The sequence below is a fragment of the Papio anubis genome, chromosome 9 (assembly GCF_008728515.1).
Source record: "Papio anubis isolate 15944 chromosome 9, Panubis1.0, whole genome shotgun sequence".
NCBI lineage: Eukaryota > Metazoa > Chordata > Mammalia > Primates > Cercopithecidae > Papio > Papio anubis.
Window position 1 is genome coordinate 7,411,580 of NC_044984.1, and position 26,459 is coordinate 7,438,038.

General features: G+C 41.9%; 1 protein-coding gene and 1 pseudogene across 1 annotated transcript in view; one reads left to right on the forward strand and one right to left on the reverse strand.

Moving 5' to 3' along the window:
• The window catches only part of ACSM4 (acyl-CoA synthetase medium chain family member 4), a 24,553-nt gene extending 13,115 nt beyond the window's left edge, over positions 1-11,438 (forward strand). The window contains exons 4-13 of the mRNA XM_003905913.5: positions 143-286; positions 1,034-1,190; positions 3,737-3,816; positions 5,436-5,559; positions 6,252-6,332; positions 6,476-6,577; positions 7,311-7,438; positions 7,537-7,636; positions 10,015-10,134; positions 11,320-11,438. Of these exons, the coding sequence (XP_003905962.3) occupies positions 143-286; positions 1,034-1,190; positions 3,737-3,816; positions 5,436-5,559; positions 6,252-6,332; positions 6,476-6,577; positions 7,311-7,438; positions 7,537-7,636; positions 10,015-10,134; positions 11,320-11,406 (1,123 nt within the window). The 3' untranslated portion in view covers positions 11,407-11,438. The remainder of the gene's footprint in view (positions 1-142; positions 287-1,033; positions 1,191-3,736; positions 3,817-5,435; positions 5,560-6,251; positions 6,333-6,475; positions 6,578-7,310; positions 7,439-7,536; positions 7,637-10,014; positions 10,135-11,319) is intronic.
• On the reverse strand, positions 7,183-16,942 carry LOC101010634 (annotated as a pseudogene).
• Positions 16,943-26,459: the final 9,517 nt, after the last annotated feature.

A 26,459-nucleotide genomic window follows, 5' to 3' on the forward strand; every position in this document is an offset into this window, starting at 1 on the left:
CTCTCAGGAAAGCTTTGGATTAGGTTCAGTTCTGTTAACTATCTTCTGGTAGCAAGAGGGCATAAGTAATTGAGCAGAAGAAATATCAGAGTTAAACTGGTCTGCCATCTTCCACCACCATCTTGGGGTCCATATTTTGCAGATTCGCCTCTGAAGAGCACAGCTGTGTGGAAACAGGAAGTCAAGAACCAATGACCATTTATTTCACCAGTGGGACCACAGGCTCTCCTAAAATGGCCCAGCACTCTCAGAGCAGCCTCGGCATTGGGTTAACCCTCTGCGGAAGGTAGGGAAGAAAATTCAGTTTGTTTTTGGTGAACTCCCCAAAGCTGCCAATATGTGTATCCAACTAACTAACTGATACTTCTCGTTGAATTGCTGTAAGATATTGCCAATATAATAGCTACAAAACAGAACTCTTGCTGGCCCTGCCCAACCCAGCTCAGTAAATGGCAGCATCTAACCAGCTGATCAAGCAAGAACTTAAGAATCGACTGCAATTAATCCTTTAACAGCATGTCTGGCTCCCTGTTCTCATTGCCAGGAAGGGCTACCCAGAAAGGTCTTCCTAAAAGAGAGGCTGTCCTACAATTGTCACATTATCCCATTTTATTTTCCTCATAGCATTTATGCTACTTGAAATAATGATATTTATTAATACACTTAACTCACTTGATTGTATATTTATTCACTATCTGTCACCCTAAAATAAGAGCAGAGATTTGGTCTACCTTGCTCACTGCTGTAGAACAGCGCCTAGAACATTCCAGCTTAACAAGTATTTGTTGCATCAATGGACAAACTCAAAAAATCATGCCACACTCAGCCTCTCACTGTACTCTCAGACCACCTGGGATTCTGAAAATGCCCTTAAGAAGAGTAGAAGTAGAATCTATCACCTTGCCTGGGGCTTCTTTTGACCCTTCTCTGTAGCCCTTAAGATTTTGGGGCAAAGTCACCCCTGAAAGATACCAGTTTGTAATTTTTGTTTCTTTACTTTTGGTCTGTTTTGTTGCTTCTTCATATCGTTTAGGTATTGGCTGGACTTGAAGTCCTCAGATATCATATGGAATATGTCTGACACGGGCTGGGTCAAGGCTGCCATTGGCAGTGTGTTTTCTTCCTGGCTGCGTGGAGCCTGTGTTTTTGTGCATCAAATGGCACAGTTTGACACTGACATCTTCCTAGACGTAAGTCAAGTCCTTCAGCTAGATAGATCTTTAGAGTTCCTCCTTGTTTCCCGTAAAATCACGAAGAAATTATTCCTCAGAATACGAGGCTTCTTGGGCTTCTGGAAATCATTTCTTTATACAAAGCAAAGTCTCAAGGGTCTTGGCTTTTGAAATGTATTTGACAGAATGGAGGGGGAATAACTGCAGCACTCTTAGGCAGGAAATCCGGACTGCTGCTTCAAATAGCTTAGGATTTGCTAGTGTTGCTCAATCTGTAGCTACTTAAGAAACTGGTTCTAAATAACAGATTAGGAGTCTGAAGTCTAAACAAATACTTCATTTCTGATTCAGTGAAATAAAGATAATAGCTGATAAACCGGAACTCTTGTGTGGAGTGGACATTAAAAGTGGGGGTGCCTTTCTCCCAGAGCAGCTCTTCTTATTCTCCCCCAGCCTATACTTCCCACTTTGTTAGTTCTCAGAACCCAGTACTCTGTTGGAAACCGGGCATGCATGCCCTGCCTTCTCAGCCGAGGACAGCTAGATTGAGATATCAGATAACTCCAGTTTCTTTAGACTTTAGAAAAATGTGATTAGGGCCAATTATTTTTCAACCATGACAAATTTATTAAGTTTAACAAAATACATATTATTACATACAAACTACACTGGTGTGTGAATAAAAGCTCTTCACCTGTTATTTTGCTAACTGGTCTGACAAGATGGTTTAAGGCAGCAGTCTGCAACCTTTTTGGTACCAGGGACTGGTTTCGTGGAAGACAATTTTTCCATGGAGACTGGGGGGAGTGGGGAGATAATTTCAGGATGATTCAAGTGCATTACATTTATTGTGTGCTTTATTTTTATTACTATTAAATTGTAATGTATAATGAAATAATTATACAAGTCACCATAATGTAGAATGAGCGGAAGCCCTTAGATTGTTTTCCTGCAACTAGACAGTCCCATCTAGGGGTGATTGGAGATAGTGACAGATCATCAGGCATTAGATTCTCTTAAGGAGCACACAACCTAGATCCCTCACGTGCACAGTTCACAATAGGGTTCAGACTCCTATGAGAAATCTAATGCCACTACTGACCTGACAGGAGGTGGAGCTCAGGCGCTAATGCGGGCAATGGGAGTGGCTATAAATACAGATGAAGCAGGTGTAATCCCAGCACTTTGGGAGGCTGGGGGGGGGGGGTGGTGGATCACGAGGTCAGGAGTTCAAGACCAGCCTGGCCAAGATAGTAAAACCCCTTCTCTACTAAAAACACAAATAATTAGTCAGGTGTGGTGGTGGGCGCCTGTAATCCCAGCTACTCAGGAGGCTGAGGCAGAGAATTGCTTGAACCCGGGAGGCGGAGGTTGCAGTGAGCTGAGATCATACTACTGCACTCCAGCCTGGGTGACAGAGCAAGATTCAGTCTCAAAGGAAAAGAAAAGAAAAAAAAAATACAGATGAAGCTTCGCTCTGTTGCCATACCACTCACCTCCTGCTGTGTGGCCCAGTTCCTGATAGGCCACAAACAGAAACCAGTCTGTCCTGTGGGTTGGGGATCCCTGGTTAAAAGGTCTTAACATAAATGTATGCTAACATAAGAACTGGGATCTCTCCATCAGGTTTACAAAGTGCCCTAAAGTTGGTAAGTTAACTTTGCAGTTTCAAAACCTATGTTTTTAAAATAAGAATATTTTTATTTTACAAAAATCGTGTGTGTATTTTAAGTGCTATAAAAACCTTTATAGATGTATGCTATTTTTAGGTGTATACATTAAACTTTATAAAAATAATTAGAATCTACGGAGCAGATACACACAGTAGAAATGTTTACTTACTGATCAAACGTTATACTTTATCTGTGACAATCCAGGTAGCCCAGATATACATTTTGAGAGCCTTCTCCCAAATACTTAAGTTTAATGCAAATTGTCAATACATTGAGGGACATAGTGGAACTTCTCTAGAAGAAGGAGCTCTAAAACAGTATTTCTCTAGATTTAAGACGCCTAGGCCATATCTTATTTAAGAAACCAGAGGCATAATGAACTCAGCAAATTTTTAAAAATTAAGAAAAGGCCTAAAAAAATGCTTGTTTCTACATTTATTCAACTTACTCAAAAAGACTAATATATTTTATAGGAATGGAGCTGGAAAGGTCCCAGTAGGTTTGCTTATACATCCATAGTCAATACTATCTATGAATATATGGGCAGGAGGTTACAAGATTACACTATAAAAGGTAACTTGCAGCCCTGAGGAAGAATAAACCAGTTCATACTTTGGGTTGTTCTCAAATTCAGTAATTCACTTGTTGAATTAGATTGTGTATGTCTGTTACTGTAATATTAATATATATACATTCTTTTCAGTAATTGGAAATTCCCAACAGATATACACTCACTAGTGACAAGTAATAAATATTTGTTTTCTTATTCCTAGTAGTGACCATGGGATGGGCATATATTAATGGAGGAAAATAACAGGGTGTAGAATAACAGCTCTAGTCATGGCCTTTGATTGACCACTTCTGACATCTGTGTCTTTCTCCATCATCCAGACGCTTACCACTTATCCCATCACGACCCTGTGCAGTCCTCCCACTGTGTACCGGATGCTTGTGCGAAAAGACCTTAAGAGGTACTTGGGCAGAAATCTCCATTTGAACCACAACCAATAGCTACCATCCAGGATCACAGATCTCCCTTTTTCAGCTTAGGATAGCTGAGGCTTTGTCAGTCTTACCACCACTGACATTGTGAACCGAATAATTCTATTGTTGGGAGACTGTCATATGCATTACAGAATATTGAGCAGCATCCCAAGACTCTATTTGATGCCAGTAGCACCTCGTCCTCCCCATTTGTGAAAATCAAAAATGTCCCTAGACACCGCCTAATGTCTCCTGGGGGGCAAAACTGTCCCCTAGTCTAAGAACCACTGGAATATCTTCTAGGACAACTGGACATTTTTCCAGGGACAATCAGACCTCTATAGTCCCAGAACTCCCACTCAAAAAAAATTATCCTCTAGTTCTACTCTTTTAGAAACACTGTGATTTAGAATCAGCCCTCAAAAAAGAAAGAAAGAAAAGTGCATTTATATTGCTTTGAAGAAAAGCTAACAAAGTTTATGACTTGAAGGTCATATTCAATTTAGCCAAACCATATGAACACCCAGCAGAGTTGCAATGTAGATTTGTTTAATTCAAACTCAGTACATGAGGAGAGAAAGGAAGAGAGGAGCAAATTCAGTAGCATAGGCTTGTCCATCCTCCTTTGCCACCAAAGTGTGGTTGCCCAAGAGGGAAAGTGCTATGCGAGACAGAATAAAGCAAATATGAATCTTCTCTTTTCCTAATCAGTGTCAACTCCTTTGCTCCTATGTCATGGCCTTTGAAACATGAGCATCTTGTTCACGTTTCAGGAGTAATTCAGGGACTATTCAATGATTATTTTGAATGCATATGATTTGTATTCTACCCACACTCTCTGGCCCATTTGGGGCCTCAGCGTATGAGAAGCAGGCTGTTCCAGGCTTTCTCACTTGAGTCCAGTAAGGCTAGTGGTTAAAAGCTAAGCAGCAAAGTCAAAGAGGCAGGGCCCTGCTACTTACTAATCATGTGGCCTTGGACACTCAAGATAACCTTGCTAAGCCTCCATCAACTCCATCTTTAAGAGAGGATTAAGAGCCCCCTCATAAGGTAGTGGTGAGAATTTAATGTAAGTGACATGCTTGGTGAGATCACCCTGAGAAGTGGAAGGTGCCTGGTAGAGTTTCATGAGTATCAACTCAGTCCTTTATTACATGGGAGGCTTTGGGCAAGTTCTTTAACCTCTCTGAGCCTCAGTGTCCTCATGCGTAAATAGGGGTTGAGAGAAGTCTAAGAATGCTTCTAAAGCCCTTACGACATAGCGACTACTCAATCAATATTAGCTGTTATATCATGTGGCTCATAATAAACACTCAGTATCATTAATAGCATTTTCTCCTGCCATTTTACATCTTTAGTAGCTAAGTTCTCCTCCATCTGCTAAAATGAAAGCTCTCAGGAATTTTTGTTATAATCACTAATGTGCCCCCATATACCTAGAACAATGTCTGGCAATATGGCAGGTGTCAACAAGTATTTGTTGAATGAACTTTCCTAAGACTTGCCTCTCCCAGCTGCTACGCTTGCTGCTTGAATGTCCTCATTGTCTTGCAGTGAAAGCACTCAGGTTCCTCTTGAAAAGACCCATGCAGCTCTCTCTCTCCAGGTATAAATTCAAGAGTCTGCGGCACTGCTTGACGGGAGGGGAGCCACTCAACCCAGAAGTGCTGGAGCAGTGGAGGACGCAAACTGGGCTGGAGCTATATGAGGGCTATGGACAGACGGAAGTGGTATATCTAGCGGGCATCTATGTTTAGCATATGAGGGGGCCTTTCTGCCCCAGGTTTGTCAACTGAGCCCCTGAAGTGCCTCCCTCCCACTCTAAATTTGTATAGAGTTTCCCAGGATACCTCACCTTGCCAGTAGTTACCAAAACTTGCAGATTGCTCAATTAGGTTTTGCTGAAGGGGAATGATGATTATTCCATCATTCCTACCTCCCCCTTTTGCAGGAGAAACCTCAGAGGCATTAGGGGGTGGGTGAGGTTCAGAACTGAGCAGCTCATCTTTCCATTGTGCTGGGAATAATCCTCTGAGAGTGTCCATGGGAAGCTGATTCTCAGGTGCACTTAATGGAGTCTAAGGAGTGGTTTTCAAAGTGTGGCCCTCAAACCAAGCAACATCAATATCATCTGGGTAGATTTGGTAGAAATGCCAAATTCTTAGACCCCACTCCACACCTAATGAATCAGAAACTCTAGGATAAGGCCCATCAATCTGTGTTTCAACAATGCTCCAGAATCTCAAATTTGATTCTAATGCACACCCAAGTTTGAGAACTACTGGTCTCAAATAATATATTTCGGAAGGTGTGCCTGCATGCCAGGAAAATCAGTCAAAATTAAATCTTAATTTTCATTGCCATGATATAGTTTCAGAAAAGGAACTTTTGTATACTTATACAAAGCTTGTCCTCTCAATAGGGAATAATTTGTGCCAATCAGAAAGGCCAAGAAATCAAACCAGGTTCAATGGGGAAAGGAATGCTGCCCTATGATGTCCAGGTAGGTTGAGAAAATATCTGACTGGTTCAATAAAGGAGAGAGAACGTGTTCCTTTTCTGCTATTCATTGTACAACTATTCACAAGCTGCTTTCATTTTGTGAAAAGAAAATTTTAAGAACATCACTTGTTTATTTCATTCCAGATTATAGATGAAAACGGCAATGTTCTACCACCTGGCAAAGAAGGGGAAATTGCCCTCAGACTGAAGTCTACACGGCCCTTCTGTTTCTTCTCTGAATACGTGGTATGAGGACAGAAAGTGCTGGTCATGCCTTAAATACAGACGTGGGTTCAAATTTCATTTCCACCATGCCTTGCTATGTAACCTTGGGCAAGTAACAAAATCTTTCATCCACCGTAAAATGGGGAGGCTATCATCTATCACCCAAGAGTACTGTAAAGATGAAATTCCAAATGTAAGAAACTGGTTGCAGTGGTTATCCTCAGAAAGGAAAACTGGACAGGCTGGAATGAGGATGCAGTTGGGGGGTGCTAGAGGTAGAAGAGGGGCTTTTAATTATACTCTTTAGGACCTTTTGTATTTTACACTAGGAACTATCTTTTAAAAAAATTTAATTTCCAGCCAGGCACAGTGGCTCATGGCTATAATTTCAGCACTTTAGGAGGCCAAGGTGGGAGGGTGGCTTGAGCCCAAGAGTTCAAGACCAGCTGGGCAACACAGTGAGACCCCATCTCTACAAAAACATAATATAATTAGTCAGGTGTTGTGGCACATGCCTGTGGCCCCAGCTACTCAGGAGGCTAAGGTGAGAGGATCATTAGAGCCCAGGAGGTCGAGGCTGCAGTAAGCCACTGCACTCCAGCCTAGGCAATGGAGAGAGACTCTGTCTCAAAAAAAAAAAAAAAAAAAAAATTCCTTTAGAAGTAGGATGTGTAATGTACTAGTAACTTAATGAGTGCCATACCCATCTCTGTTCTGACCAGACTAATCCCCAAATGTCATCCTTGGTTCCTAGGACAATCCACAGAAAACTGCTGCCACGATAAGAGGAGATTTTTATGTTACTGGAGACAGAGGAGTGATGGACAGTGATGGGTATTTCTGGTTTGTCGGCAGAGCTGATGATGTCATTATATCCTCTGGGTTTGTACCTTTTCCACTCTGAAGAGGTAACAATTTGACAGGGAGGGAGATCTCTTACTTGGAGGATGTGGTGGTCAAAAACTTCTTTTCCTCTTCAGGTACCGTATTGGGCCATTTGAAGTGGAGAGTGCACTCATTGAGCACCCAGCAGTTGTTGAATCGGCTGTTGTCAGTAGTCCAGATCAAATCCGAAGAGAGGTAGATGAATGTCATTCATTAAAGAAGCAACTTCATGTTTTCAAGTTCTGTCCATTTGACCACTGTAAAGGCTGAACCAAGAGTGGTCAATCTATTAATTCTCATTATGAAGCATGCATTTGGCCAAAATATAAATCAGGCAACCAACTTTACAATAAGTTGTGTCCCAAAGAGGCGGTATTAGAATTCTTTTGATGGCAGGTGACAGAAACACAAATCAAACTGCCTTAAAAGAAAAATAAAGGCATTTGGCTCATATGAGTGACAAGTACTTAAGTACAGCCACATCCAAGGGTTCACGTGAGGTTGGCAAGATTTAGCTTCTCTTCACTTTTGACTCTGCTGTTCTTTATTATGGCTCCATTTGATCAGATTCTTCCTACTTGATATCAACCAACTCCAGACGTATACACCTTAGCAACCCTCCACCCCTTCAGGGAAGGATACAGCTCTGCTTTCAGTTGTTTCAAGTAACACTTAAGACTTCATTTGCCTACCTTAGATCATATCTCTAACCAATGTGGTTCAGAGACTGGTATATGCTAATTGGTCAGCCTTGGATCATATGTCTATCCTTGGAAGTAGGTGTTGGTGTCAGTCCCACCAGACAGAAGTTAGGGTAACACTCCATAGGAAAATTAGTTACTAAAAAGGAGGAACAGATACTGCATAAGCAAAAGCCACAGATTTCACTGAATGGAAAGCTGTCATGGAATTCAGAATATATTTTCTCACAGAAACAAGACAAATAGAAAACTGTGGGCACGGTGGCTCATGCCTGTAATCCCAGCACTTTGGGAGGCCGAGGTGGGTGGATCACTTGAGGTCAGGAGTTCGAGACCAGCCTGACCAACACGGTGAAACCCTGTCTCTACTAAAAATACAAAAATTAGCCAGGTGTGGTGGCGGGTACCTGTAATCTCAGCTACATAGGAGGCCGAGGCAGGAGAACTGCTTGAACCTGGGAGGCAATAGTTGCAGTGAGCCACGGTTGCACCACTGTACTCCAGCCTGGGCAACAGAGAGAGACTCCTTCTCAAAAAAAACAGAAAGAAAGAAAAAGAAAATTGTGGCCAGGTTCCCAAACAATCTCATGAGCCTATTTAGGGCCTAAGGAAACGGAACTCTGGGAATGACAGTAATAGCCTTAATTCTAGGAGGAAGCCTTATTTTCATAATTTGTTTTCCTCATGGAAATTTCCTACGGACATAGCAAGTGACAAAATTTCAAAACAGTTTGTCAGCATCATTCCACATCTGTACCTCCCTCTCACACACCAGTTAGCCTCTGTAGTGACACTGTGGATCCCATACTCTTACCTCCTGTACCCACTCCACTCTCCATCTACTCCATTCTCAAAAATAGTTTCTTCCTGCCACCATGTTCTTATTCTCTCAATATAAATGATTTCAGCTGAACCGAAGTAACCACGAATTAGAATCAATGTATGAACAATAAATGATATAAATTATGCTTACTAACCTCAGTAATTATCTAATTGGTGGGTTTTAAACAGTATTTCAAAGAGAAGCAAACAATATGAGTCAAAAAAGACCTCACAGAGATAGATCGATCCTTCCTGAGAGGTTTTGATTTTTGGCTTTGTTTTGTTTTTTGGAGATGGAGACTTGCTCTGTCACCCAAGCTGGAGTGCCGTGGTGCAGTTATAGCTCACTGTAACCTCTCAATCTGCTGGGCTCATTCGATCCTCCTGCCTCAGGCTCTTGAGTTGCTAGTACTACAGGTGTGCACCGCTGCACCCTGGCTAATGTTTTTTTAAAAAGTCTTTGTAGAGATGGGGGTCTCACCATGTTGACCAGGCTGGTTTCAAACTCCAGGGCTGAAGCTATCCTTCTACCTCGGCCTCCCAAAGTCTTGGGGGTTATAGGTGTAAGCCACCATGCTCAACCCCTTCCTGAGGTTTGATCTCCCAGGATTCACAGCCCTTCCTCCACTGGGACCCTCCAAACTCCTTTGAAACCACATGTTCTCTAGGAGCTCCATTTGTCCCCCTCCTACATGCTTCTAATGGTACCGGTTTAATGGAGTAAGTGGTCATCCATAAACGAAGGACTGCCCGTATAATAAATAGGATCAGTCTGATTGCAATGTTAAATACATGCGTGATCTGTAAATAGAACTTAACTTTCTTGAACCACTGCACTCCTCACACTCATGCACCATTTACCTGAAAATATTCTGAAAAACATCACTTTGCAATTGTATCCAAGCTTTGTTCAGAGGTAACCTCTGGCATTTGTAGTCATCACACGAACTGTTGTTAACAAGTAGTAAGCAACTGCATTCAGCATTGGCTGCAAATCCTTGACATGTCTGAAAAACAGATGAGCAAGATAAATTAACTTTTCTGTTGCAGGTGGTGAAAGCTTTTGTTGTCTTAGCTGCACCCTTTAAGTCCTACAACCCAGAGAAATTAACTCTTGAGCTTCAGGATCATGTGAAAAAATCAACTGCACCTTATAAATATCCAAGAAAGGCAAGTACTTTGCCCAAAAGTTAAGTTTGGATGTTACCAAACTAGGGTCTAAGCTAGAATTAGATTTTACTGGATTTTGACTTTATAGTAGCTCATTATATAGGTAGATGACGCTTTTCAATTTGTTTAACCATAAGAATTTTGCTTTAAAATGTTTTATATTAGAACGGTATAAGTGAATTATAAACCAGAACCTTTAATCAACTCTGCAATACTGAATCACTACTAAGAGTCTTTCTAGGACTAATTAGTCCCATTCTGTATGAGAACAACACAGTGGCAAAGAATTGCCAAGTGCCTTGTTTTTAGGGACAGCCCTTGATTCATCTATCTCACTACTCTTATCCCTAATACCCCTATAAATTCAAAGTACATGCCTTGAAGTATCAAGTAACCTCAGTTAATGTTCAGAAGAAGATGGTATCCAAAGAAACTATGGAATCTTTCCTGAAACCTTCTTCAAAGAAGGATTTAAAAACAACACTATATAAATACATGAAGATGGCCCTGTAGTTTCCTTCTAACTGTGGAATTGGTTGATAATTACTGATCCGCTGCATGAGATTTCTATTTCATTTGGCATCATTTCAGTCAAAAAGCAGTTAAACCTAAAAACTACTCACATTTCCTCCATTAAATTCACTAAATCAGTAATCGTTGACTTTCAGAAAGACTATTTGGGGGCATTTTAAAATACACTAGTCTTATTTTGAGAGAAGAGAACAAAAGGAGGATTTTTGTGGTCAAGTCAGGGCAGAAGGGAAAACTGTATATACTCCAAATTATATACTCCAAATTACCCCTAAAACTCTTCCTCAAAACCTCCAGGATCCAGCTCTGAAAAGACAAGAACTGTTCTTTTTGTGTTTAGCTGTGATTTCCGTTTCTTCGGAAGAGTGGAGGCCTAGGACTTATTTGAACTAGGGGAAAGAAATGGGGTAAAGGGACTATGACTTTCTTCTGGCAAAGCATTTCAGTGAATTTGCACTAAAAATCCATCAGATGGAGCTACACTGTCACCCTTCCTATATAAACAGACCAGTTTCTGGTGTCCATGAAATTCAATGAGCTTAGGCTAAGATAATCTCGACTTTAAAATTCAGTCAGAGTTTCATGCAAGCTCTCTCCCATTGCACTGACAATTGGAAGGATAAGTGTCTCATAATGTTTTTTTCTGTCAATTAGGTGGAATTTGTTGAAGAACTCCCAAAGACAATCACTGGGAAAATCAAACGCAACGTTTTAAGAGACCAAGAATGGGGACGAAGATAGCTTGATAAGAAAACTGAAAGGTTAAGTAGTAATATGGTTGCTTTCTTTTAGTATTTGTTCCTGATAATTCAGTGACTACTCTCTTAAAATGTTTAAGATCTTTCCTGCTTGAAAACTTAACTGTTGAGTTTTTGGTTTTTACTTAGCTTTTTAAATTTTAAAGTAAATAAAAGCCTAAAAAATATATGGATGCAAATTGTTATAATGACCAAACTGACAAAGGTAATGATGATGATTTGTAGTGTTGAAAATAGCAGGAATCAAATGATTGCTTAGAACAAGAAAGTGCACAATGAATCTGTATTTCATTTACCTTGTGCCTGATTGATTCAAAATAAAGATATATCCTGAGAGAAATGTTCAAGACAATTTCTTCTGCTTAACATCTTTATGAGACCAAACTTCAAGACATTAAAATAAGGAGTATAAATAATTAAAAAATTAGTGAGCTTAATGAAATTAAGTACTGTATTTTTGTGCCTCATTTTGAAGCAAATTAACTGTAAAATATCTGAATGTATATATATCTATATATACAGTATATATGTACTGTGTATACAGTATACATGTGTATACAGATACATATAAATATACAGTACACATGTATCTGTATATATACATGTATACTGTATATATAGACACATATATATGTGTGTATATATACGTATGTATATTATAGATATATCTGCATTAACTGTAATACTGAGCTATATCTGTATATATACATGTGTATATATCTGTATATATATCTGAATGTATATATACACATATGTACATCTATATACATATATATACATCTGAATGTGTATGTGTGTATATATATACACAAAGCAAGAGATTTACTAAGAGGCCAAAAGAAAGAAAAAGTACAGAATACTAATCTTTAGGGAACAAATTTACTTTTATTTTTCTAAAAATATCAGAAACTATGAAAAACAAGCTTGATATTTGGCCATACCAAAAGCAAAATACAAGTAAAAATAACATTTGAAAACCATGTTTAACCTTAGAGAAACACATATTAAAATACAAAGCTTAACATTCTTTCCTCTATAAAGCAAAGCAAATTTTCTAAACCACAAGACTACAGTTTTTTTTTTAAACTGACATAATTTTTTGAAAGAAAAAACTAAAGGGGGGCAAAAAGGCACTCGATTCCTACCCTGGAATCTCATCATTTACCAAATAACATGCTCAAATGTCAGTAAAAATAAATAGTTGATAAACCTGAAAACAAGTCTTTCAATGAGGATTTTATAGCTGGGAAAGAACAGCTTGTATAACAACCGAGCCTTACCAAATACAAATAAATATAAAAGCCAATTAAAAATAAACTATAAAATCAAAATCTTTTCGCAGAGTAGCAGCTTTCACAAAGTGAAAACAACTCAGTTCCACAGAGCTGTATGTTCTGTAGGCAAACGGCCAATTTTATTCTGAGTCCTTTGGTCTTGTACTATCAAAAGAATCTTTGTCTTAGAGCAAGTCTACTGAAGAAGGCACCAAAATCCTATCCTCCCTATTTACCTAAACACTTTTAATAATCCTCTTATCAATCCTTTCAAGGTAACTACAACATTATTAAGAGTTAACACTCTAAAAATCTAAAGCTATGGAAGGAAGGTCCTGCCTATTCTCTTTGCCCCTCTCAAATCTTTCTAGTCTGGTTTACCAAGCAAAAGCACTAGCTAGGAGGGTACAAATTTATTCCTATGTTCACTAGCCATTAAATAAACATAGCCACCTGTGTGGGAAGCCTAACATTTTTGCTACTTTTTAAAATTTAAGAATAAGTCCATTTCCATAAGCTAACTTTACAGCCCCTCAATATTCTTAATCTGGACAGTTTACTTCACAGACTCTGTTGGTGTCTGTCTCTTCTAGCCTTTTTCAATTGTGTTACCCAGGAATAGTCCTTGAAAAAGCTTTCAAATTCAGGAAACCCCTGCAGGGAACCCTCATGGTATGTGAGTGTTAGCTTTAAGTTGAAGAAACTCCTATTTCACAGAAACCTAGAACTGTCTGACTAGGGCTGAGTTCACTCTCTTCCTTCAGAGACAAAATTTCAGGCTGAGCAAATTTAGATAAAGCTTTCCTCATCCAGTCATACACTAGCGCTGGGAAAAGGAGAGAAAATTCTATTTAATTTGATTTTGTGGTTCCTCCAGGTGGGTTATATAGCAAGATTTGAGAGTTGTACCCTTCATTCTGAAGTCCAAGTGGCTGCAAAAACATTTCAAGAGTTCCTCTGGCAAGGTGGCAAGTCAGTTTCCTTTTAGAATTAAGACTCTTGTCACTTGAGGAAAAAAAAAGTTTTTTTCTCCAGAACCTTTTAAAAACTTGTTCATTTGTTCATGTGACGAAAAATATCTGCTACACGGGCTAGTTTCTATAGCCATTCTTCATTTTTAAAGCACAGCACTCAGCAAAAGCTGGCTTACTGTTTTCTTGTAAGTACTCTGGCAATTCACCTTTGAACTCAAATATCCTGTACAGAGCTCTTCCTCTAATAAAGCCACTGGATGTGTATGGTGCAGATTTGTGTGCTGTTTGTCCAGGTTTTTGTTTTGGGTTTTTAAAAAAATATTTTTAAATAAATGGGTCGTTGATACAGGTAAGTATTATTCAGAACTTCACTGTATCTCCAAGTTTTTGATAACAGCATCTCTGTGAAGAAAGCAGTGTTATAACGTCAACGTCTGGATTTTTTTGTCATTGTTAATGAGGCAAACTTATCATGGAGACAATCACCAACGGGGCACCAGGAGTACCGATGACAGACTCTGGTTATAAGATAGGATGACACAACATTATAGATTGGCCTTTGTCTCGGGAGGCTCCTAGCAATAGAGAAAGTTTTCTTTGAATTTCATCATTTATAAATCTTACAAATGCTACAACATGACAAATACTAGTGAAACCCGTTGACTCATCAACCTGGATAGAGAAGCTGCTGCTTTTCAGTTAATGACACAAAACCTTTTTAGCATCATATGAGATATCTTCAGTAATTCAACTTATTGAGAATAAAGTCTTTTCAATTTTGTACTACATCATGCCCCAGCATTTTAATTTTATTATTAGATTCTCACCAACCATGCAAATTTTTCTTTTCTACGTTCTGCTACAAAATAATTTGCTTCCTAAACCTTTTGACTGAATGTGATTTTTGAACAAAAGCCTTACTGTTTTGATGTTCCAAAAGCCATTGAAAATAATATTCTTTCTGGTCAAGTGGCTGTGATTTATAGTTACAACTGCAGTTTTGTAAGTTTCATGCCACAGAAAATGCACAATGGGATAGGACAGCTTGGACCAAGTCCATATAAAACGCTTGAGAAGTAGCTTTCTTTATAAAGACATAATAAAGAGAATTTCTTTGTGTCCCTTGTTGCACTCGTATACTGAAGTATCCTCAGAAGACTGAAATTCTTCATCACCAACCTTATCAGAAATGTCTGTAGCTCTATGCCTAAAACGCCTAAAATGGGCCTCTTCTTTCTCACATCTTGCCTTCCAAAATTGTAGCAATGGACTGTCAGCTTGTTACACACAAATGTTAATAAAATATAAAAACAGACATAACCAAACAAGAAAATCACAATAGTACACAAACTTCACTAAACAATTCACTTCTAACTTATATGATCCACATTTTTGCAATGTTTACAACAAAGTGGCAGGAGGAAAGCTGAGCTGTGATGTGTAAAAACTCCTTCCTTAGAATGAAAATTTCCCTCTGATTTTCTACTTCACAGTCAGTTTACTCCCAGAAGTCAGCTGGCACCGCAGAAGAGGAGCCTAGGAGAGGCCAACGTTCCCCTCCTCCCATCCTCCTCTCTGTGCAAAAGCAGCATATGGGTCTGACTATACATACTACCATATGGGGCGGAAAGATCCCTCACACAACTGTTAATAGGCTACAAAATCATTGTTCGCTACTGTGAGAACAGCATTATGCAGCACACAAATAAAAACCAGTATTTTTAGTCACAATTTTAGGTGGAACCCAGCAACATCTTGTAGAACCCCAGTTGAGAAACCCACCTCCAACACCAAATGACTTCCTAGGAGAGGTCATTTCCATTTGATTTGGATCCTTCTGTGACTTGACTTGCAAGTTCACGTTTGGCTCCGCCCTCATTTACCCGCTGTGGATCAGACATCGGTTTTGTCTGCCCCAGCTCCTCGTTATTCTCTGGTATGACCTGCTGGTTGTTTTTTCCTTCTGCTGGGTTCTTTTGATCTGATTTGTCAACAGATTCTGATTTAGCTTCTTTCCCATTTCCCTGCTTTGGGTTAAATTTTGATGGATCCTTAGGGCTCTTCACCACCTCCTGGAGATTGTATTTTCCAAACATGTAATCTTTCAGAACATTCAGGCAACACACAGCTTTGATGATTTCTACTACCACCGTGTACTGTGGATTGGTGAGATGTACTTTATTTTCTGAGTTAAGGGTGCCCACTATTCCTGTAATAAAAACAGAAAACCATGTAGCTGAGGAGGATACCATTAAGTTTGATAGATACAAAAAATCTTTCATCCTTGTTTCTCATTAAAACAAGATATATACTAATCCATTCTTCTAAGTGGACTTCAAATACTCTGAACCCTTGCAATAAATAAATACAAATGAAACCCTAAGACATTTAATAAAGTACTTTTCTCCAAAGAAAATTCAATTCTCAGTTAAAGATTTTATCCAACTACCAGCAAATCTCATATCCAACAAATTGAAATCAGTTAGATTTAATATTAAGAACATTTTAATATATTTGTCCTACACTCAAAAATGTAAGCCTTAAATGTTTAAAAAGAAAAAGTCCTTAAAAACAAGAACAAGTGGCCAGGTGTGGTGGCTCACACCTGTAATCCCAGCACTTTGGGAGGCCAAGGCAAGCAGATCATGAGGTCAGGAGATCGAGACCATCCTGGCTAACACAGTGAAACCCCGTCTCCACTAAAAATGCAAAAAAAAAATTAGCCGGGTGTGGTGGTGGCGCCTGTAGAACCAGCTACTCAGGAGGCTGAGGCAGGAGAATGGCGTGAACCCGGGAGGTGGAGCTTGCAGTGAGTCGAAATCGCGCCACTGCACTCCAGCCTGGGGGACAGAGCGAGACTCTGTCTCAAAAAAAAAAACCAAAAAAACCCAAGAACAAGTGTTTACCATTGAACGTCTATGGAAAATCACTAAACGCCTACGGAAAACCATATACCTGCCAATTCTTTGATAATGTCTTCTCTATTCATGTGACTGTTATTTTGAGATTTGTACACAATCTGAAATGTCCCTTTGTTTGGAGCTTTAAACCAGGGTTCCAGCCATGTTTCTGCACATGTTTTCATATCTTCTAACAAAGTGCCTGAGATGGGTTAACATTCATAGAATAACTGAAGTCTTCTTCTTCTTGGTTTTGTACATATCCTGGGGAATATGATGCACCACTTTCTCACGAAATTAGCCAGGTGTGAGGGCAGGTGCCTGTAATCCCAGCTACCTGGGAGGCTGAGGCAGGAGAATTGCTTGAACCCAGGAGGCGGAGGTTGCAGTGAGCTGAGATCACGTCACAGCACTCCAGACTGGGCCACAGAGTGAGACTGCGCCCCCCCCCCCCCCGCAAAAAAAAAAAAGCTTGAACTCTAAAATGAATATTTACTGGCAATGACATAAGTTGACAGAAGAAGAAATTCTCATAATACATTTTAAATGAATCTACCTACTCATTTTTCTAACTAAGAGTAACGCCTTCACCAGATATCTCTGTGCCTGACACGACACTGTCCTTTTAGTGAGATTAGACCAAATACTTGTGGAATTAAAAACTCTTACTCTTGTTCTACTTAGGAACAAGGCACAGAAATATATTGTTCAATAATTTTGGCCAGGAATGGTGGCTCTGGCCTGTAATCCCAGCACTTTGGGAGGCAGAGGTGGGCGGATCCCTTGAGCCTAGGAATTTGAGACCATCCTGTGCAATACGGCCTGAGAACCTGTCTACAAAAAATTAACTGAGCGTGTGGTGGCACATGCTGTAGTTGCAGCTACTCGGGGGCTGAGGCAGAAGGACGGCTTCAGCCCAGGAGGTGAAGGTTGCAAAATCAAGCCACTGCACTCCAGGCCCCAGCTTGGATGACAGAGCAAGACCATTTCTGCCAAGACCAGCTCGGTTGGGGAGACCCTAACCCAGCGGCGCTAGAGGAATTAAAGACTCACACACAGAAATATAGAGGTGTGAAGTGGGGAGCCCTGAACAGAGATTTACCCACATATTTATTAACAGCAAACCAGTCATTAGCATTGTTTCTATAGATATTAACTAAAAGTATCCCTTATGGGAAACGAAGGGATGGGCTGAATTAATTGCAACAGGAACATGCCCTTAAGACACAGATTGCTCATGCTTTTGTTATGGCTTAAGAATGCCTTTAAGCGGTTTTCCACCCTTGGTGGACCAGGTGTTCCTTGCCCTCATTCCTGTAAACCCACAACCTTCCAGCTTGGGCGTTAGGGCCATTATGGACATGTTACAGTGCCGCAGAGATTTTATTTATGGCCAGTTTTGGGGCCAGTTTATGGCCGGATTTTGGGGGGCTTGCTCCCAACATGTTTCCAAAAACAAAACAAAACAACAGAATTTGCTCAAAGTATCAGTGTAGACGGGACATGTACCTGTTGCTCAGTTTTCTGTCCCCCCGTGCCCAATGGGATTCCCCATCAGGCACAGTAATAATTATACACATTTACAGAAACTTTATACCACTATGCACTTTATGTATATAAGGAACTCTCTAGCCAATCTTAAAAGTATTCTTTTTTATCAAGCTCAGCAGCATCAAGTAATGTGCCCATGTTCGAGTCCCCGAGCTAGTAAAGGATAAGCCTTGAATTCAAATTCCCTCTGTATTACCCTTCTTCATTTAGTCCCTCACTGTGCATGTGTGTAGTGGTCCAGAGAAGCCAATAATATGATTTCCATTGAGACCGGCCCAATTAAAGTCTTAATAACAATGAGACTTTAGGTGTTATTGGTAAACAAGTTTTTACTTTCTTTTTTCTTTGAGACAGAGTCTCGCTCTTGTGGCTCAGGCTGGAGTGCAATGATGCAATCTTGGCTCACTGCAATCTCTGCCCCGCCAGGCTCAAGTGATTCTCCTGCCTCAGCCTCCCTAATAGCTGGGATTACAGGTGCGCGCCTGTAAACTAGCCAGCTAATTTTTGTATTTTTGGTAGGGACGGGGTTTCACCATGTTGGCCAGGTTGGTCTTGAACGCCTGACCTCAAATGATCCACCCGCCTCGGCCTCCCAAAGCGCTGGGATTACAGGTGTAAGCCACTGCGTCCGGCCTAAAATGTATCTTAAGTGCAATAACTAGCATTAGTACTAAACGTATTATTTCAGAGATATTATTGCTGCAGACAAACACATTATTACTGCCAACTTCACAAAGCTGTCGTGAGAAGTGTGTTTCTAAAGGAGCTTCAGCACACCGCCTGGCACTCAATGAACAATCAATAAGCAGGAGCTAGGCCAGGAGAGCGGCTCACGCCTGTAATTCCAGCACTTTGGGAGGCAGAGGCGGGAGGATCGCCTGAGTCTAGGATTTGAGACCAGCCTGGGCAACATAGTGAGACCACTTATCTACAAAAATACAAAAATCAGGCAAGAGTGGTGGCGCACACCTGTGGTCCCAACTACTATGGAGGGTGAGGGAGGAGGATCGCTTGAGCCCGGGAAGTCAAGGTTGCCCTGAGCTATGATATCCTCCGGCCTGGGCAACAGGGCGAGACTCTGTCTCAAAAATAAAATAAAATAAAATAAAATTAAATTAAAATAAAATATAAAACAAAACAAAACAAAACAAAATAAATAAAATAAAAAAATTAAATTAAATTAAATTAAATTTAAAAAGTAAGTGGGAGCTACTGCGATTAATGATGGAAAGAAAATGTTAAAGTACTTGAAGCACAAAACCGATCCCCCCAGAGTCTGCGAGCGCCAGGGGTAGGTGTGCAAACGCAGGCGAGGCCGCGCCCCTACAAGCTTCAGGCCAGAGACCCAAGGCGCGTAAGCCTTCGCCCGCAGCCGGCCCTCCAGCCTTCCCTCCCCTCCTACCCCAAGGTCTGCCCGCCGCCCGCCCACCCAAGACCGGTACCTTTTCTGGCCCCTACATGTCGTCGTCTTAGTCGCTGAGCAGGCTGTAGGCCTCCACGCACTTGCACTCATTCATTCTGCAGATGATGAGGATGCCCTGTAGCCCGTGCTCCAGCTGCCGAGGCCCACCAGAGTCGCAGCGGAGTTCGCTTGGCCAGCACATACTGAGCTTGCCTTTCTCTTCTCGCCGCCAGGCTGAGTAGGCTGCTGGGCTGGGGCCGCCATGGTGCGCGCAAGCTGAAAGGAACGAGAAGGCTGTTTCTCCGCGACTGTTGGCGTCCTCACCTCTACCAGAATGGATGGTGACGTCAGACATAAGCAAAGGCCTCCCCTAGCCGGCCTCCAAGCCTCCTTCCGTGCTGCTCGGTTCCTAAAGCCCTGGTTAACCACCAGAGAGGCGTGGAGCGAGACCGGCACAAGCCCCGCCTTCTCCCCCACCCCTGCCCCGCCTTTGCCGGATTCTGAATCCGGTAGGGACAGCATAGCAACCATTCTGGAAGTGGTGGCAGTGGCTCTCTCTCCAGACCCTTGAGCTGGCTCCATCCTCCTAGCTTCCTCCAGCCATCCTTAGTACCTGTTCCTCCAGCCTCCCTGTATTTCTAGTTACCCAAAGGGCTTCCAGTAAATTCCATTTCAGCCTCAATTTTCTAGGCTATGTTTCTAGTTGATTTATAACCGAGAATGTTGGCTGGTGTTAAGTGTTTCACACTGCTTTCTCTGCGGTTTTTTTTTTTTTTTTTTTTGAGATGGAGTCTCCCCCAGGCTGAAGTGCAGTGGCATGATCTCGGCTCACTGCAACCACCGCCTCCCCAGTGCAAGCGATTCTCCTGCCTCAGCCTCCCAGTAGGTGGGATTACAGGCGCATGCCACCACACCTGGCTAATTTTTGTATTTTTAGTAGAGACTGGGTTTCACCATATTGGCCAGGCTTGTTTTGAACCCCTGACCTCAGACGATCCACCCACCTCATCTCCCAAAGTGCTGGGATTACAGGCGTGAGCCACAGCGCCCGGCCCTCTGCGGCCTTTGTAGCCATAGTTTTGGCAAGTATCAAGTTACTATCTTTTTAAAAATCATTGAAAATATGCCACTTTTGAAGAATGTGTTTAAATGCAAGTGCTTCCCATACTGCTCTTCAGGCACTCAGGTACAAAGTTGTTACCAGATTTAAGTTCCTACAAAGTCCTAAAAGAGATTTTGATGGTTAATATTGAGTTGCAACTTGATTGGATTGAAGGGTACAAAAGTATTAATCCTGTATGTGTCTGCGTGGGTGTTGCCAAAAGAGATTAACATTTGAGTCAGAGGGCTGGGGAAGGCAGATACACCCCTAATCTTGTGGGCACAATCTAATCAGCTTTGGGCAAATATAAAGCAGGCAGAAAATGAAAAGGAGAGACAAGCCTAGCCTCCCAGCCTACATCTTTCTCCCGAGCTGGATGCTTCCTGCCCTCAAACATCAGACTCCAAGTTCTTCAGTTTTGGGACTTGGGCTGGCTGTCCTTGCTCCTCAGCTTGCAGACAGCCTGTTGTGGGACCTTGTGATTGTGTAAGTTAATAAAATCATACACACACACACACACACCCTGTTAGTTCTATCCCTCTAGAGAACACTTACTAATACAGATTTTGGTACTGTAACCACCGCCTCTCCGGTGCAAGCGATTGCACTCTAGAAGTGGTTCTAGAGGAACAGAATATTAAGGATGGAGTTCTTTGTTTGTTTTAGGTTTCTGGAGTTGGATGCCTAATATGATTAGACCCCAAAATGCCAAAGACTCTACTTCTAATACTATGGAGAACACTGACAGTCCTTGGCGGAAACTGTTTAGAGAGTTATGCAAAATAAATGCATTTGACACTCCTGATTCACCATTTGTGAGAGGCAAGGGGATTAGTGATTCTATACATAATATCTTTGACCATTTGTGGAGGACCAAAGAACATAATGAAGCTGGTTGGTTACTCCTAAGTTCAGTAGAAAAAGTGATGAAAGAAAATGATGAGCTAAGGGATTCTGTCTCCCAGCTTCAGAAGCCGATACTGAGTCTTAAATCTGCTAAAATTGCCCTGAGTGAGAATCTTATTTCCTGTAGAGAAAGTGCTAAAATTGTGGAAAAACAGACACAAGCTCTTATCCTGTGAGTGGCTGACCTGCAACAAAAGATGCATGCACAGCCTCACCAGGTGTCTACTGTTAAAGTGAGGATATTGACTGGAAAAGAATGGGACCCTGCAACTTGGAATGGGGATGTGTGGGAGGACCCTGATGAAGTTGGGAACACTGAATTTGTAAACTCTGATGAACCTTTCTTTCCAGAAGGAACAGCCTCCCCATCCCCAGTAGTGGCAACATCCCCTCCTGGACCCATGCTGCCATCAGCCTTTCCACCTTTGTCTGAGGAGATAAACCCTGTGCTGCCTGAGGCAACAGTGATGGCCTCCCCTGAGTCAGTTGCCAGGCAAGATAATGTTGATTCTCCTCAGAAGCTGCCCCCAACACCTCTGTTTGCTTCTAGACTTTAGACTGAAGTCCTGGTGGCCCCTAGCGGTGAAGTTGAGAGTGTGATCCATAAGGAGGTGTGCTACACTCAAAAACAACTGTTTGAGTTCTCTAATTTATATAAACAGCAATCTGGAGAACAGGCATGGGAATGGATATTAAGGGTACAGTATAATGGTGGAAGGAACGTAGAGTTGGATCAGGCTGAATTTAGGCCAACGAAGTAGGGACTCTGCATTTAATGTTGCAGCTCAGGAAGTTAAAGAAGGTTTTAATAATATATTTGCTTGGTTTGCTGAAATATGGGTTAAAAGATGGCCCCCTGTGAGTGAGCTGGAAATACCTGATCTCCCGTGGTTTAATGTAGAGGAAGGGATCCAAAGGCTTAGGGAGACTGGGATGGTGGAGTGGATTAGTTATTTGATACCTGCTCATCCCAGCTGAGAGGGTCCAGAAGATATACCCGTAAACTATGACTTGTGAAATAGATTTGTGAGGGCAGCACCTGCATTTTTGAAGAGCCCTGTAATTTCCCTTCTCTGTATGTCAGGTCTAATGGTGGGAATCACAGTCACTCAACTATGAAATTCAAATACAATGGAAATAATTGGGTCCTGAGGTGGCAAGGGCCAAGTAGCAGCACTCAACCATCAAAGGCAAGGTGGGCATAACCACCGTAATGGACACCAGAGGCAAAGCAGCAATCAGAATAGTCTGACTCGTATAGAGCTCTGGCATTGGCTTATTAATCATGATTCTACTTGTATGTTCAGTACAGAATCTGGGTAGGAGACACTCTTAGACCCTCCTCCTGTTCTGACCTTACTCCCTATTCAGACTTCCTACCTTATTCTCTTGTTACCCAGCATCTTTAGGGAACAGATGTCCTGACACTGAAAGTTGGTCTCCTGACTTGATTCCCAATGTCTGCTGCCTTCAGAGTATGTGTCATATGATTAAGACCCCAGGTTCGAAAGTCAAACCAAGTTCAAATCCTGGCTTTGCCATGACCTGGCTGTGGAACTCTAAGTAAGTTACCTAAGCCAAGTTTTAGGTTCCCTGTTAGATTTTAAAAAACTAATGGAGATAATAATAATACATTATTGGTTATTGAAAATATCCAGTAAGATCAGGCACGACAAGTGTTTAGCTCACAGTCACTGTTCAGTTAATGTGTACTTAAAAACAGCTAGTTTCAGACTCATGGAAGCCTGTTTGCCTGTTTTTTCTTTTTGGTATGAGTATCCATCCCTCCATCTGATCACTTAACCTCATTATTTGTCTATCATTCTCTAATTTCAGTGGTTCTTTTATATTTCTGACTTACTGAAAGCTGTTTAATCCTTTTACTCAGGAGGTGAAAAGGGAATTTTATTTTATTTTTCCTTTTCATAGACCTCTTCTGTGGACAAGGGAATTTAAAAAAATATATAGTATAAAGTAAAATAACACAAAATGCGTAAGACCTACATGCCTTCCCTCTGCCAACTGGTTTCTGCCTCACATTTGATTGAATGACATCCCATCTTTCACTGGCTTTGTAGCCTCACTGGCAGCTTTCATGACACCCACACACTGTGTAAGAAACTCACCCAACAGCCTGATCTTCCAGGCTGGAACCCAGCTTTGAACCACTGCGAACTTGAGTCTGTCCCTGGAGGATTCACATTTAGCCTGGCCCTTGTACCTACTGAATCCTGCTGAGTGGGAAGAACTGATCCCCACCACCTCTAGTTCATTGCATCCCACCAGTGTCTGGGTCCCAGTTTTGACACACATGTTTCTCTAAGGCAAACTTGGCATTTTGTGAGCCTGTGTTCTTAAGGGCAAAAGTGAATGAATCTTTTTCCCTCCAATTTTCTCCTCCACTTTTATACTCTATACGTATAAGTCTTTCTTTCTAAACTTTTACTGGTGTTTTGTGGATACTTCCTTCCCACTCTCTTGAAAATTGGTTGCATAATTTATGTCCCAATGTAATTGTTTTATGATTTAGTTCTCCTTCTTTGAGCACTTCTAGATCATTTGCCTGCTTCTTACTTTCACTTTAGTCAATGCTCCAAAGAATAAATCTCAGTTTGATAAGTTAGAGAGAAATACTTCCATTTACAGCTCAAGTCAAACTGTGGACTGCATACTCCACCAGTGCAGAACACTAGTCTCAAATAAAACACAAGAAGTATAAATTTCAAGGTAGGTATAGTGTACATTTAAGAGTCTCGCCAAGCGTGGTGGCTCATGCCTGTAGTCCTAGCACTTTGGGTGGCCAAGGCAGGTGGATGGCTTCAGCAAAAGAGTTTGAGACCAGCCTGGGCAATATGGCAAAGCCCCATCTCTACAAAAAATTCAGAAGTTAGTCAGACATGGTGGTTGGTGCATGCTTGTGGTCCCAGCTAATTGGGTGACTGGGGTGGGAAGATCACTTGAGCCTGGGAGGTCAAGGCTGCAGTGAGCCTGATGGCAACACTGCGCTCCTGCCTGGGGGACAAAGTGAGACTCTGTCTCTAAAAATAAATAAATAAACACATAAATACATACATAAATAAATAGTCTAGGATGACTGGGGTATAGACTCTCTTTCAGTACAAATGAGGCCTAACGAAGAATTACATGAGAGGATTGCTGGCAAGATGGCCAAACAGGAACAGCTCCGGTCTGCAGCTCCCAGCGAGATTGACGCAGAAGGCGGGTGATTTCTGCATTTCCAACTGAGGTACCCGGTTCATCTCACTGTGACTGGTTGGACATTGGGTGCAGCCCAGGAGGGCAAGCCGAAGCAGGATGGGGCATCGCCTCACCCGGGAAGTGCAAGGGGTTGGGGAATTTTCTCCCCTACCCATGGGAAACTGTGAGGGTCTGAGCCTGAGGAACTCCGGCACAGATACTGGGCTTGTCCCACAGTCTTTGCAACCCGCAAACCAGGAGATTCTGTCTGGTGCCTACCCCACCAGGTCCCTGGGTTTCAAGCACAAGACTGGGTGGCCATTTGGGCAGACACCGAACTAGCTGGAGGAGTTCTTTATTTCCGTACCCCAGTGGCACCTGGAACACCAGTGAGACAGAACTGTTCACTCCCCTGGAAAAGGGTGCTGAAGCCGGGAGCCGAGTGGTCTGGCTTGGCGGGTCCCACCCCCACAGAGCCCAGCAAACTAAGATCCATTAGCTTGAAATTCTCGCTGCCAGCACAGCAGCAGTCTGAAATCAACCCAGGACGTCGGAGCTTGGAGGAAGGGAGGGGCATCCACCACTGCTGAGGCTTGAGGAGGCGGTTTTTATGCTTACAGTGTAACAAAGCCACTGGGAAGTTCGAACCGGGCAAAGCCCACTGCAGCTCAGCAAGGCCGCTACGGCCAGACTGCATCTCTAGATTCCTCCTCTCTGGGCAGGGCATCTCTGAAAAAAAAAAAGGCAGCAGTCCAAGTCAGGGACTTATAGATAAAGCCCCTATGTCCCTGGGACAGAGCACCTGGGGAAAGGGGTGACTGTGGGTGAAGCTTCAGCAGATATAAACTTTCCTGTCTGACAGCTCTGAAGAGAGCAGCGGACCTCCCAGCACAGCAGTCATGCTCTGCTAAGGGAAAGACTGCCTCCTCAAGTGGTCCCTGACCCCCGTGTATCCTGACTGGGAAACCCCTCCCCGTAGGGGCTGACAGAAACCTCATACAGAAGAGCTCTGGCTGGCATCTGGAAGGTGCCCCTCGGGAACAAAGCTTCCATAGGAAAGATCAGGCAGCAATCTTTGCCGTCCTGCAGGCTTTGCTGGTGAGACCCAGGCAAACAGGGTTGAGAGTGGACCTCCAGCAAACACTAGCAGACTGGCAGCAGAGGGGCCTGACTGCCAGAAGGAAAAACTAACAAACAGAAAGGAATAGCACGTTCACTCAAAGACCCCATCTGAAGGTCACCAACATCAAACACCAAAGGTAGATAAATCCACAAAGATGGAGAGAAACCAGTGGAAAAAGGCTGAAAATTCCAAAAACCAGAGCACTGCTTCTCCTCCAAAGAACCACAACACCTCACCAGCAAGGTAACAAAACTGGACGGAGAATGAGTTTGACTAATTGACAGAAGTAGGCTTCAGAAGGTGAGTAATAACAAACTCCTCCAAGCTAAACGAGCATGTTCTAATCCAATGCATGGAAGCTAAGAACCTTGAAAAAAGGTTAGACAAATTGCTAACTAGAATAACCAGTGTAGAGAAGAACATAAATGACCTGATGGAGCTGAAAAACACAGCATGAGAACTTCATGAAGCATACACAACTTTCAATAGCCAAATTGATCAAGGAGAAGAAAGGATATCAGTGATTGAAGATCAACTTAATGAAATAAAGAAAGAAGACAAGATTAGAAAAAAAAAAAAAAGAATAAAAAGGAGCAAACAAAGCCT